Here is a 20852-nt window from a genome sequence, read left to right on the forward strand (position 1 = left end):
GAGTTCAGAGTTGACGTAGGTATTATTGGTTGGATTAGTTAGTAGGTATGTAAGTATACCAACATACTCAACAATAAAATAGGTAATTACTGCTCACTGTTTACTAAAATTGTCCTGAAAAATTAATTCGCTTACCTACCCTGTAAGGACCTATGCATACCTATTTTTTATTAATATAATTAAATTGGTACATTAAAAAAAAAGTATCTTAAAAATAAAAGAAACCAATATTCCCGCGATGTAAAACCGCAGACAACTTAACGGCTTGTAAAATATCCAGAGCTGTAATTGAAATCCGAATCCAATTTGAAAATCTACGTCATTATTCTAAATGGCGACTGGATGCCACAAATTAAAGCTTAAAACGACCGTTTAACAGCTGACCCAAAATCGAACCCCCTTCGGGCCCGCGTCATACCAACAGACCTAAGTTAAAAAGTAGAGACGGAGTGCGACGAAATTTATTGTTAGAAATTTTTAGAGGTCACAGCAGGTTACGTCAAGTACAAAGGTATTATGGATAACTGTAAAAAAGCTAAACCAGCTCTTTTAGCGAAATATTAAAAAATATCGGCGCAAAAAAAAATATAGAAAGTATTTATGTGGTTAGATAAATGAAGAACATTAGTGTGTCTATGCTCATCTGCACCTCTGTTGGCTTCAAATGATTAAAAAGACAGCCACTTACACTTTCTGACGTTATTTATATGGTTGGCCAAATCTTAAATTTAATAAATGCAATCATTCACAACTGAACAGTTTTGAATGATTGTACTTATAAACTCTACTTTTTTTAACATATGGAAAAATATAACATATATAAAAAAATGTGACGACGTATTCAGTATTCGAAACATTATTTGACAAAAAATTATTCACTACACAGCTTCGTGGATTAAGTATACCTCAACATCTAAAACTTGTGAGAAGGGACAAATACAGGGGTGTATTATTTATTTGACATTATCGTACATTTCATAACCACGACTCTATTTTAGAATAGAATATACGAGATCTTTAAGTATATTACCTGTTATTGTAATTCTTAGTATCTAGTGTGGCGTCTTTATTTTTTTTGCCTCGACATGAGGGCATCAGACGCGAAAAGCAACGGGGCGGGGTTTGCCACGCCTCCGCCTCCACGCGGGACAGGCAGCGTCAAAAGTGCTCGATCCGCCGCGCCAGACGCGCGCGCCGCGTTCTATCAAACGTTACGGCGGTTTTGAAAAAAGAACGCGTCGGGTTAGATTGAAAATATTTTTTTTCGATTGTGCCTGTACTGTGAATAAAAAATTCGAATGCGTACGTGTTCGAAATTGGAAAATCAAATAAATTCTTTGTAGGTAATCGGTGGTTTGGAAGAATTTGTATTTATATTTTAAGAAAAAAACTGTAAATAATACCTATATAATATAATGTTTTTTTATGGGATTGTATCATAATAAGTACAATACAATATAGGATCACCGGTAGGTAAATTAGGTGCCTAAATTACTTAATTTTAATTTTTTTGAGTTAGTTTTAAGGAAAATTTTATTCATTTTTATTGAAAAGTGCCTACGTTTTTCTATGAAAAACCTTAAAAAGTTACAGTAAAAGTACTTCTTTTAAAAATAATTAAAAGTGATGTTAATAAATTGAAATACTGCTTACAAAATACTTATGCAATATTTCTTTTAGGCCACGTTACAAATTATACATTTTTCATCAAATATGAGTAATGAAAAGTCATTCAATGACAAAAAGGACATTTTATTCAAACATATAATATTTGTTTAACAAATGATTTATACTGAAAATTAAACAATGTTAACAATTACAAAATATCACTTGATTAAATATCAAAGAGTAGGGATTTACAAAAGGCATTTATTTATAGTATTTTTATTCATTTTTATTGAAAATGTTACCGACTTACTTACGTCTGTTCTATGGCTTATCACTGAAACTATTTATTTTAGAATTATTCGTATTTAACAGTAAAATTAAGAATTTAAAACTATGATAGAAAAGATAAAAAAAATTCAAGCGGGGGACGCTCCGAGTGAAGTCAATGTCTGCTTGCTACGGGCTACGTGAATGTCTCGGCGTAGCAAACCGCTACGCACCGTCGTAGCGGGTTCGTAGCATTCGTAGCAAGAGTTCGTAGGCGCTAGAAATACATGAAAATATTCTCTTTCTGTGTACATTATGCATGCCTTACATAATTTTTTTTTAGAAGCAAAATCTACAATGTTATTTTTTTAACCGATAATTTTATGAAAAAAGAAACAGGTAGACATTTGAAATAACTTTTTTTTAAAATTATTTATTTATTGTTTATTCACATGCCTATATTGTGCACAATTTTAAGATAATAATGTGCAAAAGGAGTTGTTTTTTTGTAAACCTGATAGGTATATTTGTTGATTTACTACAAAAAACTATTGAACTTATAACAATTTTCCTAATACTGAATTGATATTTACAATACAATTTCCAAACAATGCTTAACACCTTTTTCATTCAGGCGAATTAATGTGCACCAAGCTTAAACAGAGTTTAACATAACGAACACTATATTGTTGCAAATTACAGTGATGGACATTTAAATTTTATTATAATTCATTCAATTATAAACTAAAAGTGAATCAGTGATATACCAAAGACAATAAACATGGAAGTAGCACAAAATCCGCTTCAACTAACGCAGGATCACCAAGACGCAAGAATTAGAGGTAAGAATATGATAAAAAATGACATACATATTTTATACATACATACATATAGTCACGTCTATATTCCTTACGGGGTAGACAGAGCCAATAGTCCCGAAAAGACTGAATGGCCACGTTCAGCTGCTCGACTTAATGATGGAATTGAGATTCAAATAGTGACAGGTTGCTAGCCCATCGCCTAAAAAAAGGATCGCAATTTTATAAGCCTATCCCTTAGTCGCCTTTTACGACATCCATGGGAAAGAGATGGAGTGGTGGTGGGTGGAAAAAAAGAATACTTTTTTGTATTGGTGCCGGGAATCACACGGCACCTATTTTATATTTTACATTTATACATATAATCACGTCTGTATCGCTTGCGGGACGTTACGTTTACACAGAATAACTAGTTAGCAAACTGCCATTATTAATTTATATAAACATAATAAAAAAGAAAAGGGTATGTTAAGATGGTTCGGTCATGTGGAGAGGATGAATGAAAGCAGGTTGACTAAGCAGATATACAAGGAGAGTGTGGCGGAAAGGTCGGAGTGGGAATGCCTAGACGAACGTATCTTGATCAAATTAAGGACGTCCTGGTAAAGGGTCAGGTCAAAAGTACCCGAAACCGCCGAGCTTGTATGAAAAGAGTTATGAATGTGGATGAAGCGAAGGAAGTATGCAGAGATCGTGGCAAGTGGAAAGAGGTAGTCTCTGCCTATCCCTCCGGGAAAGAGGCGTGATTTTATGTATGTATGTATAATAAAATATAATATGCCGTTTGTTTACCGGCACCAATAAAAAAAGGAATAGAACCACTTCATATCTTTCACAAGGATATCGTAAAAGGCCACTAAGGGATAGGCTTATAAATTAGGTATTCCTCATTGAGGCGTTGTGCTAGCAACCTGTCATACCTTATTGCCATCATTAAGCCGTACAGCTGAATGTGGCCTGCCAGTCTTTCAAGACTGTTTGCTCTGTCTACTCTGTAAGAGATGAAGAAGTGATAAAAGGCATGTATGATAAGAAAAATTTCACTTGAATGTTATTAAAATTTGAACTACAAGAATAAACCCCTTATACGAGTAAATATGTGTTTGATTATTATTATACAGATCTGAACATTCAGCTGTATGACTTCATGACGGAATTGAGATTCAAATAGTGACAGATTGCTAACTCTTCGCTCACAATAGAAATTCCAACTTTATAAGTCTATCCCTTAGTCGCCTTTTAAAACATCCACAGGAAAGATACGTAGTGGTTCTATTCTAAAGTGCGGAAACCATACGACAATTTTTTTAATTATATTTTTGTTCTTATTAACGTTGTTTTTTGCTTAAAGCATTGAGAGACCGGTAAAATTGAAAATATATTGAAACCAAATGAAATATTCCTTTGGGTAAAAATGATTTAAATTCATGGTACAACTTTAAAAAAATATAAACCATATCAGTCGTGGTCGTGGGCCTAAATACATTTGTCAAAAATAGAATTGGAATTGAGAACGCAAAGCAAATATTGTCAACATAACAAAATCAATTTTCGCCTTTCGCGCCGTCCGCCATACTTCATTCACTTTTTTTAACGTCACTGGCACATTGGTATTCAGCCAACGCCAGCCAGTCTATTTGACTGATTTTCAGCCTCTCCATGATTTGCCACTTTACCCGGTCAGAGCGTGCATAGAATATAAAGCAGCCAATGGTAGGCAGGGATTTGAAATTTCATTTTCGTTCTAGAATAATGGGCTCGCACTTTGAATATTGGGGTTTTATTGGATGTAGCAATTTTTCAGGGAAATATTGAGTGGTTTGATAAGATGTACTTTTCCCGCTACTTATATCTTTAGGTGCGGTACTTATATCTTTAGGTATCTATGGTTGCAAATCCATTTCTCCTGTCTGACCTCTGCAACCTTTGCAAGGAACCTAATCCATATTGGATAATGGTTTCACATCCTTATTGTGCAGGTTTCATCGAGACATTTTATATCAAAAATTTGTTATTGAGACATACATGACCGAAGTAGAATTTGAAACTGAGCCGCCATTAGTACGCATTCTAATCGGGTACCAACATATGTTAATTAAAAACCGTTATTACATCAATGAAAATAATCTATTTATAAAGGTGCTCTTTATTTATTACATCATCAAAACAAAACCGACCACACTCGAAAGAATCGGAAATAAAAATTCCGCGGAGACAGTGGCAGAAATAAAATAGGGGGACATAAAGGTTTTATAAGGCACATAAAAAGTTCCGCTCCAGGAAATTGGAAGTCAGGAGAGAGGCGCTACAGCAAAGCCTGGTATCAAGATAAATCAATGTTTGTTTTGGAGCGCGCACACAAAATCTGTGGAGAGGAATGTTCGACTATTTTTGTTTTGTCAGATTTTTTGCATACTTCGAAATGTAATGTTCTCATGAATAGGTTATTTATTTGGGAATTAGCTTTTTTCTGCAAACTTTATAACCCTGACTTGTTGATTTCTATGTGAATATTTTAAGAACATAACCGAATATCCAAATGACATGTTCTGTGATGATATAGAGGGAGTGAGATATGACTGGTTTACAAATAGGAAAAATAATTTCTGTCTACGGCGGCATCATCTTTTAATATACACAAACATGTGTAATAATAAAGTAGTTATACTTATTTCACAAATCATGCCGAAAAACAACTGCTTTTGTTTTTATTTGACATATCTACAGTTGCATGACATTAGGAATGTATACTGTAACTTTTACTACATACATACATACATACATACATACATATGGTCACGTCTATATCCCTTGCGGGGTAGACAGAGCCAACAGTCTTAAAAAGGCTGAATGGCCACGTTCAGCTATTTGGCTTAATGATAGAATTGAGATTCAAATAGTGACAGGTTGCTAACCCAACGCCTAAAAAAGAATCCCAAGTTTGTAAGCCTATCCCTTAGTCGCCTTTTACGACATCCATGGAAAAGAGCTGGGGTGGTCCTATTCTTTTTTGTGTTGGTGCCGGGAACCACACGGCACAACTTAACTAACAACAACTTAACAACAACAACAACTTAACTTTTACTGTATTTTTAAAATGTAACTTTCGGCGTTACCTTATTTCTGGTCATCACCGAACGAATTCTATTATCTATACTAATATTATAAAGTTTGTTTGTTCGTTTGAACGCACTTATCTCAGGAACTACTGGTTCGATTTGAAACTCTTTTTGTGTTGAATAGACCAATTATCGAGGATGGCTTTTTATATAACATCACGCTGCAACTATAAGAAGCGAAGAAATAATGGAAAATGTGAAAAAAACGGGGGGGGATTTATTCATCCTTGATGGCTTCAATGATGTCCAAAATAACTATTCCACGCGGGCAAAGTCGCGGGCACAGCTAGTATATATATATATAAAAACAACGAACACCGCTCCACCCCACCTCGAGTTGCGACTGGAAACTTTGTCGCTTGCCGTTTTATTTGGTTTTCTTTTGACGCGGCGAGCCCTTGAGCCGGCCTGATTAATTTCTCCCTCCGCCCCGTCCTCCCAAATCCGCGCTTAAACGTCTGCACTTGGGTTCTTGGCTTGGGTTCTTATATACCTTAGAGGTTGAACAGTCCATTTTAAACATGTGGTAGAATAATATAGCGATAGTCTCTTCTATTGACTTTGAAGATTTATGCAAACATACTAATCTATACTAATATTATAAATGTTATTGTGTTTGTCACGTTAAAACCACTAGAACGATGCAATGCAAACAGATAGTGTGGAGTACGGAGAAGGAGTTATGGCACTTTTTACACTAATGGATCTGCGGGCGAAAGCTAGTATGTAGGTATACTTATAAATGCGCCTACGCACTCGGAAATCTGTAAGTACCGATTAAGCTTAACTTCAGGAACGTGGCCACAAAATGTAAAAAATTTCTTAAAAAAAAAAGAGATTATTTTTAAAGAGAGCGAAGATCGTGACCGTGGAAGAATCACGGGATCCTCTCGTAAAGACGCAATGTTTATATCTTTTGTTTCAAACTTATTTTTTTTATTGTATTGTTTTAGTAAGGTATTGTTTTAGTCTAACTTCTAACTTTTCTTGTTTATTTTTATTTAATCGTACACACACTGTGGATTGCAACCTGGATCACTTATACCTATTTGTATTTTTAATATTTATAATCTGTTCTTGTGTGTTTATACTAAATAATAATAAATCACTGTAACACCAGGACCTCGGGACGTCTTCGTTTTAATCTAGCAACGTTTGTAGGTCTTCTTGGAAGGAGAAAATCTTCCCCTTCCAATCTTCTCATTCAATATTTTATTTTTGTACAATCTTTAAATATCTAAAATTAACCTAATTTAGTCTTGACCTTCCTCACTTTGTTCAGTTTTACGCAACCTTTGACATTTTTCTGAGTATAATTATGTAAGGCAACCAAAAATATCTAAATTTAGACTTGAAAAACATGAGAATATAATAAAAATCTTTATATAGAATATAATAAACGTCTTTTTTAACAGTCTCAAAAACAATGTAATGCCACGTTCAGGTGTATGTCACAATGGTGGAATTGATATTCAAATAGTGACAGGTTGAGCAAGCCCCAAACTAAATACTTAGTTAGAAATTTTACGACATAGGTGGTAACAGATTCAAATATCATTTTTAATTTGTTCCTATCGTCAAACCGCATCAGTGCCGTTTAATCCCGGTCATAACACAGGAACATGTGCCCGGTGGACCCTCGGGGCAATCCATATTGATTTTACATTGGGCACTGACTCTGTTAGTCCACGGCCGTAATTTCGTTATGATTTTGAGGGTATATTACTAGGTATTATTGCAGAATTCTTTCTTTAAACTAAATGTTTTTTTGGATGTGTTGTTCTTTGATCTTTTACGCAACGCTAGCTCATCTTTCTTGTACACACGGCTTAGAAGAAATCTGGGTCATCTCTCATCCACTAATCAAAGCCAGGGGGCACAGCTATCTCGTGAGCCCATCGTACTGTCGCCTGTAAGGAAACATGACTCCCTGTTCATACAAACTATAAGGACGTCAAGTTTATTTGAGTCTTTTCTATATAATTAGGTGAAAGAAAACAGCTGAACGTTAGACTGCTGACTCTATCTACCCCGCAAGGGATGTAGACATGACTATAAGCATGTACGTAAGAATCTACAAAATTCACTTAAAATGAGAACTTACTAACATTCGGCGGACGCGTACCTACCTACATACATTTATTTTAAGACAACAAATCATTGTCTTAAAAAAATATACTAATAATTTTTGAAATAGTTAAATATTTTGACATCACCAATTCAGAATCCAGACAAAAGGGAGCCAGTGAGCGTGGTAACGAGACAAAATACACAATTTAATTTGCGCTGAATGGATTGGCTCGCGAATGTAGTTACAGCAACGCAATGCCCTCATTGAATTATATTGTACAGATATCGTGATTGTATAGAGCGGACGCACGGGTAAATTAATTTTTTTTAAATCATTAAAATTAATGACAAATACGAGACAGGATTGAAATTTTTGTTTGTATTTTGTAACGAAAAGAATAGGGCACGTCCTCTATCCTAGAATATCATAAACCGATCAGCTTGTAAGAAAAGATTACTGATTGTTGATGAAGCGAAAGAAATATGCAAGAGTCCAGGTAAGTGAAAAGATGTAGTCTCTGCATTACTCTCCGGCAAAGAGGCATCATTTTATGTACTACACGTACATACATGTACCAAAAAGCAGTCTAAAAAAATACTCTTTCTAAGTAAAAAGACTAAACTAAAAGTCTAAAAGGAATTATTTTCTGTAAGGTAGCCTTTTCTATCGGTTGTCCTTTTTTCGCAATGGAGTTAAAGGCAAATTGAACTAGAAAACAAATCAATCAACATTAAATAGATAATCCTCTCCACAGGAATCAACCCTTATATTTTTAATTGCAACAAAAAGTATATCAACGAAACTAAAAAAAAAACATACCCCATCACGTCACGTCTTTAACGCTTACGGGGCATACAGAGCTAACAGTCTCGTAAACACTGAAACGCCACGTTCAACTGGATGGCATAAAGATGGAAAAAAAAATCAATTAAAAAAAAATCCTCTCTATGAGAATCCTAACTCTACACGGTACGTGCACAGACTGCGTCTGACACTTAATATAGGTAAATAAGTACAATAGCATCCATTGTGATTCACATCGACAATTATTGCTAACTAGAAGGGCTGCTGTTGATGGAAGTGCCCTTTTTGGGAATCTGATTGTACTTAATGATACTGTTAGACAAGTCCAAAGGTAATTCAATTTGTTCGAAGCTGAGTTAGATCTGGACAAGTATTTGAAATCAGAGTTGATGAAATAATTATATACGGGTAACTTGTAGAACTTAGATTCATTATTTTCAATTAAGAGGTTGACTAGCTCACATAAAAATAACTTTTGTAAAAAGAGTACCGCCTCCGATCAATACTTCCTGTTTTGAAATCAGTTAAATTTATAAAATCTTCACCTAAATGTAACAAATACTCTCCTGAAAACCACATCAAATCGATTTAGTGAAACGAGATATAATCGCGGACAAACATACATACATATTAGATACAGGTGAAAAGTGAGAACCACTTTTATTTTGAAGGCGATTAAAAATATAATTAACATTTCTGTGTGAGTGATAAAAATATTATAGTATAAAGAAAGAAAGAAAGAAAGTAAGAAAAATCTTAATTAGTATGAGTATGAAATTTAACTAAATGTAAAATATCTTAATATATTTTTTAAATAAAACTTGAAACTTATTAAAATAGTTAAAACTCAAATTATTTTATACATAAAATAAATAATATCTATTCATAGTATGTTACATATTATGTAGTAGCGATATGATACAAAAGTTATCAAATTAAGCTGCAAAGGTTTTTTAATAATTCGAAAATTAATAACAATAATATCAACCAGAAATAACATAACATTCCTATAATAAAGCTTGACATAATAAATATCAAAGGCATTCGATACTGTGAAACCACACCAATTTGCCCTGACTGTGCCCTCCCAATCTCTCCATACCAATCACTTAATTGATTTGACACATTAGTATCAAACAAATTTTATTTCTATAACATTAAACCTTATATAAACAGCGGAAGGTACAATTTAACTTGCACTGCAATTTAGGTACCCCTCAAGGGTCGATATTCGGCCCCTCGCTTGTTGTAAAATAGAAATGCTATTAAAATGAAAGGGTGTGATTTGCAATGGTTATTTTATTAGCTTTATTGAGATTAAATGTTTATGGGTTTAATATCTTAATTCACTCTTAGCTCAGTTCGATTTGATTATGTAAGTCATAACATTATAATTTCATTAGATACTAAAAAAATATTAACAATCTCTATTCTTACTTATCATATTCGGTTATATAATGAAACAAAATTATCTTACCTTTTTATCCCAAAACAATAAATATTTAGTTTAGTCTCCAAATATAAAAAAGAACATACAACATACATATAGTCACGTTTATATCCCTTGTGGAGTAGACAGAGCTAACAGTCTTGAAAAAAAACATAGGCCACATTCAGCTTCATGTTATTTTTCAAATAAACATAGAAATATTTGTATAATATTTTACCTACCATATGAAATGTAGTGTAACTAGAGTAGGGTACACGACTAATCTGTATTTTTTTTAATATATTTTGTTTTATCGACAGACGATAACACATCACCTCTGCGGTGGTCACCACCATCATCAGCGGCACTAGTAGCAGCCGCGTTGGCACCACCGGCGTTGAGACCCTGGTTGCCTGATCCGCCCACCAAGAAGACCAACCATTTGGGTAAGACAGGTTGGCATGGACCTTCTTCTTTAACGTCATCATTATCCGTTCTTCATTTATCACTTGATGCTACTACAAATGATATCGCAGGCAACAATTATGTAGGTAAAACAGGCATAGACCTTCATTCATGTACATACATACATATAGTCACGTCTATATCCCTTGCGGGTTAGACAGAGCTAACAGTCTCGATAAAGACTGACAGGACACGTCCAGTTTTTTGGCTTGTTGATAGAATTGCGATTAAAATTGTGACAGGTTGCTAGTCCATCGCCTTAAAGATTAATCCCTGTACGTATAAGATGTATAACGCTATCCCTTAGTCGCCTTTTACGACATCCATGGAAAAGAGAAGGAGTGGACCTATTATTTTTTATGATTAGTGCCGGGAACCTCAAGGCAGTTTTTTCACGTCTTCATTTATTATCAGCATACTAAATACTATTACAAATTATTTCGAGGGTATCGTATGTGTTGTTCTGCAAGTCTCAGGTATTTATTTTATAGTCTAAAATTTTCTTTACAAACCTTTTCCGAAATTTCAAGGAGTTTAACAGATTTCAAAATCTTCTCAGGTCTTGTGTGCGTGGTTTGCGGCGACACCAGCTCAGGGAAGCATTATGGCATCCTAGCTTGTAACGGCTGCAGTGGATTCTTCAAGAGATCGGTCCGGAGAAAACTTATTTACAGGTCAGTTTTGAAGATCATTTATTGAATCGAAATTCAAATACAAATTTAAAAATTTTATTCTTTATTATGGTATACTTCATATCACTTTATAATTGTCATATCTTTCGGTTTCACAACATATAGTCATATAAATTACTTAAGTTTACCGCCGCTTCCAAAGCGTCAGCGCAGAAGTAGCGGTAACAAACTGCACTGCAACCAATTGATACAGTTAGGTTTTCTAATGTGTTTTCCTTTAAATCACTAGAAATCTGGCAGTAAAATAATCGATAGATATTACAAAAAACATTACCTAATTAATTGTATCAATATTGAAAAATAAAAATGTCGTCTTTATTATTTCAGTGATGATATGATATTTTCTTCATAATTATTTATTGGCTCGGGCAGCTTTTTGTTGCATGTTTAGCTGCTTCATAGACTTTCACTAACCTTCATAGATTTTCACCTAAAGATTATAAGTATAACACTGTAAGATTATTCGGCTTTTTTATATCCAAATTAAAACACTTTCGATAAGTGGAATTTGGTGTACTAAATAAAAAAGAAAGCGAAGAAATTGTAACATGACTTTAATTTTGACAATGTTATGAATTCAGTAAGAATACTGAAGATATCATTATACCTTTCCCACAAAAATGGTTTTACAGCTACGAAATTAAGATTGCAATGAATAAGATCGACCAAACACAACGGTGTTTAAACAGTTTGAGCCATATTATTAGGTAGGAATAATAAGTGAAACCTCAATTTCATCATTATTTGTTCAGTACAATTGTTAAAATGGAATTATGTCAACCTTTCGGAACATTGCTCAATGCAAACTTTTGTTTTCTTAGTATTTTATGCGTAATTTCCGAGTGAGTAAAATTTGTAGTTAAACTATCAGTTTGTGGGCGTCGATGGTCGAGGATTTAAGGAGTAAGTACATATATGTTTGGATACGACTAAACAAGGTTTTTTTTAATAAACAAGAATCTTCATAACAGGTGAATTTATATACCCATCAAATTACATAACCTTTTTTACGGGACCAACCACGAAATTGCGTAAATAAATCAACTATTTCATACGTTTCTATCGCTGTCTAGTAATTAGCTTTATTTCACATCACTACATTATCTTATTACGCTCTTTCATAGACTTAGATCTTAAATTATTCAAAAGAGAAAGTCAGAATACCTTAAAAATTGAAAACACCAAACAAGCAGGTCACAAGTGTGCCACAGTTTCTGTGACAATTACAACCAAACAAACATACACCACCTAAGTTAACAGAGTGTAATATTTGGCAGACTGTTACAATTCGGATGTATCTAGATCAATTGATTCATCATACAAAGATTTCAATAACAATAGGGAAATGTAGGTTACTATTAATTAAGGCTAGTTTCTCAGGTTTCTGGTTGTTTTTTTTTGGATTATAATAATAGTTACACTTTTTTCACACACGATTATAATAAACCACGATTCCTACACACATCCTTAATTCACTCTTTTCATACAAGCTCGTGAGTTTCGGGTATTCTTGACCTAACCTTCTACCAAGACATGCCTGGTCAAGGCACTTTCCTTCTTCCTTCCAATGTACACACTATCATTGAATACTTAGCTAATAACTAATTTAAATCCCTTAACAAAATAGACATAAAAGGCGCGTGCCAACAAAAAAAAAAAGCAAGCAAAATATTAATTTGAAATCAAGAACGTCCCACAAAAGGTCGCGTATTCCTGTAATCCCGTAATCCGGAGTGCAGCGATCTCATCTGGCAACAATACATGCACTTGAGAGTACTTAATCCATGCCGGGCATATTTCTCCATTCTTGCTGCATCTGTGACCTGTTTAGGGTGGAGATATGGTAGAAAACCGCTATCAAATAGCGATTGGATATTTTTAAATTATAAAACTATTCAGTAAATATAAAATATAGCTTATATTTTAAAGTTGACACAATATTATTTCTATTTGTAGCGAAAAGTGGGAAAAATATATTATGATGAATATTTAAAACAGAGGCTAAGAAGAGTAAATAAACGATTATTAACTTTAATTGCTACGATTTCCAAGTCAAGCCTAACTAAGTTACTTCTTTTAACCTAAAACCAATTTGTTCCAATATATCTATTTCTAACATATCAGTCTAAAGATAAATACCTAGGAATTGTGATTTATTTTAACTTTTGTTATTTATAGAAAAAAAATCTCATTTTCAAACTCGCTAATCGCTTCCGCCTCTACACCGTTTCCTCTCCCCGTAGTCTCCCCAATTTTTGGGTATTTAAATAGGATGTGAATTTAATTTTCGTTTTTATGACGGAACGCTCTCACTCTTTATCATTTAATGGCATGTTTTATTTGGATGATGTATTCCTGTATATTTTATGCGGTAAATTTGTATAGGATAAATCTATACTAATATTATAAAGCTGAAGAATTCGTTTTTTTAAACGCGCTAATCTCAGGAACTGCTGGTTCGAATTGAAAAAGTCTTTTTGTGTTGAATAGACCATTTATCGAGAAATTAGGCTATATAACATCACGCTGCAACTATAAGGAGCAAAGAAATAATGTAAAATGTAAAAAAAAGAACGGAGAAAATTATTCATCCTTGAGGGCTTCAATGATGCCCATAATAACTATTCCACGCGGACGAAGTCGCGGGCAAAGCTAGTAAATAATAATACGAATCTTGATCGAATCAGGCACGTTTTAATTAAAGGTCATGTCTAGAGCTTGTATGAAAAGTTTTATGAAGCAGAGGACAAATATATTGAGATCCAAGGAAGTGGTAAGATGTAGTATCTGCCTGCCTCTCTGGGGAAGTATCATAATATGTGGTAAGTTAAAAAAAATTATTATCTAAACCGTCTGGTTTTTACCAGAGTAGAGAAGGACCGATCTATCTTCGTGTGGATATCTTAGGAAGCACCAAATGAGTTACACTGCACCGAAAATTCATAACCTGTCCCGTAGCATTTCGCTTTTTATTATGACGTGAAACGGGACGGCGATAGTTTTTCGCGCGATAAAAATGGCGTCTCGCGTGGCATGCTACGGAGGCAGGATTGTGGTTAGATATTCCTGTTGAAATTTATGAAAGGAATCGCTTCATTATCTATTATTTGTTATCCTATTAAGTCCACACATTAAATTGTATCAACCTCTTTTTCACATGTTACTGGCCAGTTGTAAAAAGTTACATGTTTTGTTTTTTATTAAGGAATATGAGTGAAAAAATTTGAAAATCAAAAATTACTACGCAATAGTGAACCAAAGAGATTATTTTAGGTCGCTTTTTTTTTCAATATATATAATTTTAAGTGTGTGCGTGCTATTTATTTGTTGTGAAGCTCTCATATCGTAGTTCGCGAATTGAACAATTCAATTAATTACCTACTACAGTTTACGTTCTTTTAATTATATTCTATTAGTTTCCCTTTTTCATGAAATTAATTATTTTTACTTTACTCAAGTACATAAACAATTCTCTCATCTTTTTTCGTACGGATAATATTAAAAACAGTTTAACATTTGGCCCCACTCGGCTTTCAATTATTTGCGACTGGCAACACCAGATCCCCCATGATAGATAGTCAAGTGTGACATGTGTACATTTATTCACTAATTTATTTCTGAACAGATTTGGAGATCAACTCATGATCCCTTTTTTAATAGAATTAATATGAGGAGCTACCGTTTTTTTTATGGACAAGTTAGATCACTCATTTAATTTTGAAGCTTTGTCGAATATAATTAAGAGTCTGGACAAGAAAATAGGTACCTTTCATTCCGTTAGAAACTATTGTTCCCGTGGGAATAACATGTAGAATACATAAGAAGATGGCGCTAAATTCGTCGCTTTTTGTAGTTGGCGTTTATTTTGTCGCTTGTAGTAGGTAGATGTCGCTAAATTTACGCGAGTGAAGCTGCGGGTAAAAGCTAGTTAAAAATAATCAATGATTTGACCACAGATGTAGAATACCCGTTGAATTTGACCTTAGGTTACATACATATTAATAGAATAGAATATATTTATTTTCAAAATTGGATACAAGGTATCACTTATTGACGTCATATCACTTAAATCTAATTATTACTAATACCGTTTCCAAAGCGCATGTGTAGAAGAAGCGGCGGAACAAACTACACTGCAGCATTTTCACCCGACGTCAATTTACAAAATATACCTAAGGATTTTACAGATTTCAAACCAATCTTAGGTAGGTGTACCTATATGATTTGAGCACTATCCAAATTTTGACAAAGGTCTGACCTTATTGACCCCTTAAACAAGTTAACCCAACCCAGGTTGGATCATGGTATAGCTAACTTTTTCTTTCATGTACACAGATTATACTAAGTTGTAAGGAAGCAATCAAAATGGGACCCAAAAAGGAGGGGTACTGCAATGTTGCTGACAAAAATGCTTTTCTCAGAAACTACTCGTAATACAGATTAAACATATTTCATTACTGGTAATCCTCTAATAGGATTAGGTACATTGACATTTGTTGCAGTTCTCTATAGAAATGTGGGTATAGGGTGTTCTATAACTGGATAGGGTTATCGATCTTTGTATTATATAATAAATCAAAATTGTCTTACCTTTTTATTCCAAAAACAATAAATATTTAGTTTAGTCTCCAAATGTAAAAAAAAAACACACGACATACATATCATCACGTCTATATCCCTTGCGGGGTAGACAGAGCCAACAGTCTTGAAAAGACTGATAGGTCACGTTCAGCCGTTTGGCTTAATGATAGAATTGAGATTCAAATAGTGAGAGTTTGCTAGCCCATCGCCTAAAAAAAGAATCCCAATTTCGTAAGCCAATCCCTTAGTCGCCTTTTACGACATACATGGGGAGTGTGATAAGTGCGACTAATTAAATGTCAATTCTATCATTAATCCATACACCTAAGTTAACAGTCTCAGAAATAATCAGACGTATTTAAATTAACATAAATTGATAACAGCTTATAAAATGTAATCTACCACGCGACGTAATTCTCAATAGACAGACATTCTTGTTCGTTACAACATCATTCAGAAAGGTTAAGTGCCGTGTAACGCGGTAGTTCAATGATGGGGTCGCGTTTTGACAAGCTGTTGCTATACTTACATACATACATATGGTCACGTCTATATCCCTCGCAGGGTAGACAGAGCCAACAGTCTTGAAGAGACTGAAGACCACGTTCAGATTTTTGGCTAAATGATACTCGTATAATTGAGATTCAAATAGTGACAGGTTGCTAGCCCATCGCCTTTGAGATGAATCCCAAGTTTATAAGCCTAACCCTTAGTCGCCATTTACGACATCCATGGGAAAGGAGTGGAGTGGTCCTATTCTTTTATTAATTGGTGCCGGGAACGACACGGCACTGAATGCGATTTAAGTATTTAGGTAATGTCGATTCTATCATTAATCCATACAGCTAAGTCTCAGAACTTATGAAACTGTTAACGCTTTACGCTGACCACGCTAGGTAATAAAATTAACATAAATTGATAACAGCTTACAATCCAAATGTAATCTACCACCCGACGTCATTCTTAATAGACAGACATTCTTGTTCGTTACAACATCATTCAGAGAGGTTAAGTGCCGTGTAACGCGGTAGCTCAATGATGGGGTCGGGTTTTGACAAGCTGTTGCTATACTTATTTGTGTTTTGTACATACCCTATTATGTTTTATTATTATTTTTTATCTGAACCGATGGTTGGTGATATGTGTGGCTTTTTGTATTCAAAAAATTGTTTAAATCTTCAATTTTATATTTCGGAATATTAGAGGAAACAGGATAATGACTTTTAACCCCTTATAATAAAGTTGATTGTGTATTTAAAGACAATAAAATATATTAAATCATAAAAATATAAATATATATCGGGCAGACATTCGTAGTCTCGTAGACCATTCGTAGAGTCACGTAGAGGTCGTAGACATCTGTCTCATAGAGACTCTACGGAATCTAATAATAATATGTGTTTTTTTGCAAAAATTAGGTACATTTGGTATGTAATTAGGAAAAATAAAACTTATAAGTACTTTATGAAATTGCCGTGTGGTTCCCGGCACTAATAGAAAAAAGAATAGGACCACTCCAACTCATCTCACTCCAATCATGGACGAATACAAACCGTAGACAATGTGTATTCGTTCATGATTTAGATTTAAGAGATCTATATTTGTACATTGACGTCCGATGAAAATGCTGCAGTGTAGTTTGTTCCGCCGCTTCTTCTACACATGCGCTTTGGAAGCGGTAGTAGTTATAATTAGATTTAAGTGATGTGACGTCAATAAGTGATACCTTGTATCCAATTTTGAAAATAAATCTATTCTATTCTATTCTATTCATACGACTACTCATCGTCTTGAAAAGACTGAAAGGCCATGTTCAGCTGTATGGCTTTATGATGGAATTGTGATTAAAATAGTGACAGGTTGCTAGCCCATCGCCTATAAGAGGAATCTTAATTTTATAAGCCTTTCCCTTAGTGACATATTACGACATGCGTGGGAAAGATATTTTCTAAAATAAAGAAACAAAGCGAAAACACAAAAAAAAAATATAAATCATTTCATCATCATTTATTAGCTTACACAATCTTCTTATATATAAAATTCTCGTGTCACAATGTTCGTTCCCATAATCCTCCGAAACGGCTTGACCGATTCTCGTGAAACTTTGTGAGCATATTGAGTAGGTCTGTGAATCGGCCAAAATCTATTTTTCACATCCATTAGCGATAAGGGTTGTCCACCAACATTATATTGCAAAACAACGTTTGCCGGGACAGCTAGTTAAAGTATATATATATTAAATTCTTATTTAATTTTAATACGATATTGTACGTCCATTAGGACAGCTCACAGTGATGATCACAAATATGTAACAGCCTTTTAACCTGTGTTGCACAATAAATATATTTGATTTGATTTGATTTGTCAACAGATGTCAGGCAGGCACGGGGCGGTGCGTGGTGGACAAAGCCCACAGGAATCAGTGCCAAGCTTGCAGGCTGAAGAAGTGTCTCGCTATGGGCATGAACAAGGACGGTGAGCGAGTCAATTTAAAACAGATAGCTTTTTGTATTTATGTATGTATTTTATTATATTTTGTTTATGTATGTCTATTATTAGTCGTGTGAGTGGAGTACACGCCTGTCACCCTTTCCATAATGTCTCCTATCTCGGGTCTGCTAAAAGAGATTTCTTTTGAAATAAGCAGAACCTTTGTAATTTTGTTTCTTGTATTTATCAGTCTCGATGTTTTCTGTGTACATAAATTAGTAAATAAATAAATAGCTGTGATTGCAACTATAGCTATAGCCTAGCTTAACTTTTATCCGTATTGTAATAATCCTAATATTATAAATGCGAAAGTAAGCTTGTTAGTTTCTAATCTTTTCTTGAAATTTCCCGTATTATATAATTAAGAGTCTGGAGAATAACATACCATTGTACTTAAAGTATTTATCGCGATCAAAGGTTTAAATATAAATAAACATACTTACATAGGTACAGCACAAATTACACAGATTGAGTTAGCCGTGTGGTTCCCGGCACCAATACAAAAAAGAATAGGACCACTCCATCACTTTCCCTTGGATGTCGTAAAAGGCGACTAAGGGATAGGCTTATAAACATGGGATTCTTTTTTAGGCGATGGGCTAGCAACCTGTCACTATTTGAATCTCAATTCTATCATTAAGCCAAATAGCTGAACGTGGCCATTCAGTCTATTCGAGACTGTTGGCTCTGTCTACCCCGCAAGGGATATAGACATGACCATATGTATGTATGTAACCACTGAACCGAACTTCATGAAATCTTGTATATTTAAGTGGATTACGGAGAAAAATACGGGGTACATTATTCGCTTGCAAATATTTTTTTTTTAAACACACAAGCAAAGCCTAGTTAATCGTTCAAAACATTCAAATAAAAATCCTCAGTTCCCACGTCACCCCAACAAACGGACACATCATAAACATATCACAACACGTCAATCCGTATATAAAAACTAAACTGCGTCTGTCTGTCCATCGCACGCACGGACCGATTAGGCGGAAAGTTATCATGTTGACTCGCCGATTGTAGGGTTTTTGTACTTTATGTTTGTTTGTTTGTAAACTCTTTATTACGCATAACAAAATAAATATAATAAATTGAAAAAATAGTTATTGGATTTAACCCAAATATGATTTCTTCCAGTCAACCAAAATATAAAGAAAAATCCATAATTAAGAAGGCAGCGCACATAATAAGCATTGAGGATGCGTTATAATAAACAATAAATTTCTACATAATTAAAAAGTAGCCTATATAATTATTCTGGGTCGTCAGCTACCTACATTTGGTTTCCTTCCACCCAAAGGTTGACTGGAAGAGATTGCTTTAGCGATAAGTCCGCCTTTGTACCATCTATTTGTGTTGTTTTGTATGTTTTACTCTTATGGTGCAATAAAGAGTTTTATCTATCAATGTTCATACCATAATTTACTTAATTTGGTATGTAGGTACTACCGAAGTAGTTTTTGCGTAAAAGAGTAACAAACATCCATACTGATAAACTTTCTCATTTATAATATTAGTAGGATATACTTACAGCTTTTATGAGAGTTGATGGTTAAATGGTTAAGATAGCCGACTAAAAGAAAAAATGCTCTGTTAATAACGTCGATAGTCAAGCTTTTAAGATACCCGTGACATTGTGCCTTCTTTGGTCACCAAGTTAACTAGCTGGCTACCTTCAAGCGGCTAGTTGCTGGATCTTGTGTCTTAAAACCAAACCCACGTTCTCTAAAAAATTGTGAAACTAGTACAATAAATATTGTCGTTATCCTATGAATTGAATTGTCTCTCGACACCATTACCTGTGACGATTTACTAAAAGTCACACATCCCTAATGTTTAAGGCAAACTCAAATTAAAAAAAAATATTCATTATTATAGGATACTATCATATCGCTTAATAATTGTCAAATCTTTTGGTTTCACACATTTACTTTTGTGCCTGATGCCTTAAACACTATACCAAAGTTTAGCACACGCCACTAAGTATTACTTCTACAGCATCACAGTCTATTCTATCAACAAACACACTAACCGATGCGAATATAAAATAATGGGAAGGGTTGTGAAACGTTTTGAGGGCACGTGTCAACACGTGACCACTACCGCGTATACAAATGATGGCTTAAGGCAGTTAGTCGCGCATACGATTGTTAGTTTAGTCAAATTGGGTATGCAACGGCGATCTTCGTATTTCAATTTGGTTAATGGAGTATTGAGTTGTATATCTAATGCTTTATTATGTCTAGTTGAATGTATAGAATTTAAAAATACGTCTGAAAAATTAAAATGTATGAATTGTAAAACTGCATGGTATCAATCTGCAGGAGTGTACCCATAAGTATGGTAATGTTGAATAAGAGTAAGTTGTTGATAGCAAGGCATAGAAAATTCCTCTTTCTTAGAACATATCCTTCACAACTTTCAGGTGATTCCGTTGTTAGCGCTTTTGTCTTTTGATCGTTTATGATGTGCACAAGAAAATTAAATTATTTGTTAATGCTT

At 34.2% G+C, this 20852-nt stretch overlaps 1 protein-coding gene across 1 annotated transcript in view; it reads left to right on the forward strand.

Moving 5' to 3' along the window:
* The first annotated feature begins 2586 nt into the window (after nucleotides 1–2586).
* Nucleotides 2587–20852, forward strand: part of LOC106131938 (photoreceptor-specific nuclear receptor) — a 33833-nt gene continuing 15567 nt past the window's right edge. The window contains exons 1-4 of the mRNA XM_060951839.1: nucleotides 2587–2717; nucleotides 10437–10562; nucleotides 11141–11255; nucleotides 18226–18329. Coding sequence (XP_060807822.1) covers nucleotides 2657–2717; nucleotides 10437–10562; nucleotides 11141–11255; nucleotides 18226–18329 — 406 coding nt within the window. The 5' untranslated portion in view covers nucleotides 2587–2656. The remainder of the gene's footprint in view (nucleotides 2718–10436; nucleotides 10563–11140; nucleotides 11256–18225; nucleotides 18330–20852) is intronic.

This window comes from Amyelois transitella, chromosome 26 (genome assembly GCF_032362555.1).
Source record: "Amyelois transitella isolate CPQ chromosome 26, ilAmyTran1.1, whole genome shotgun sequence".
Lineage (NCBI taxonomy): Eukaryota > Metazoa > Arthropoda > Insecta > Lepidoptera > Pyralidae > Amyelois > Amyelois transitella.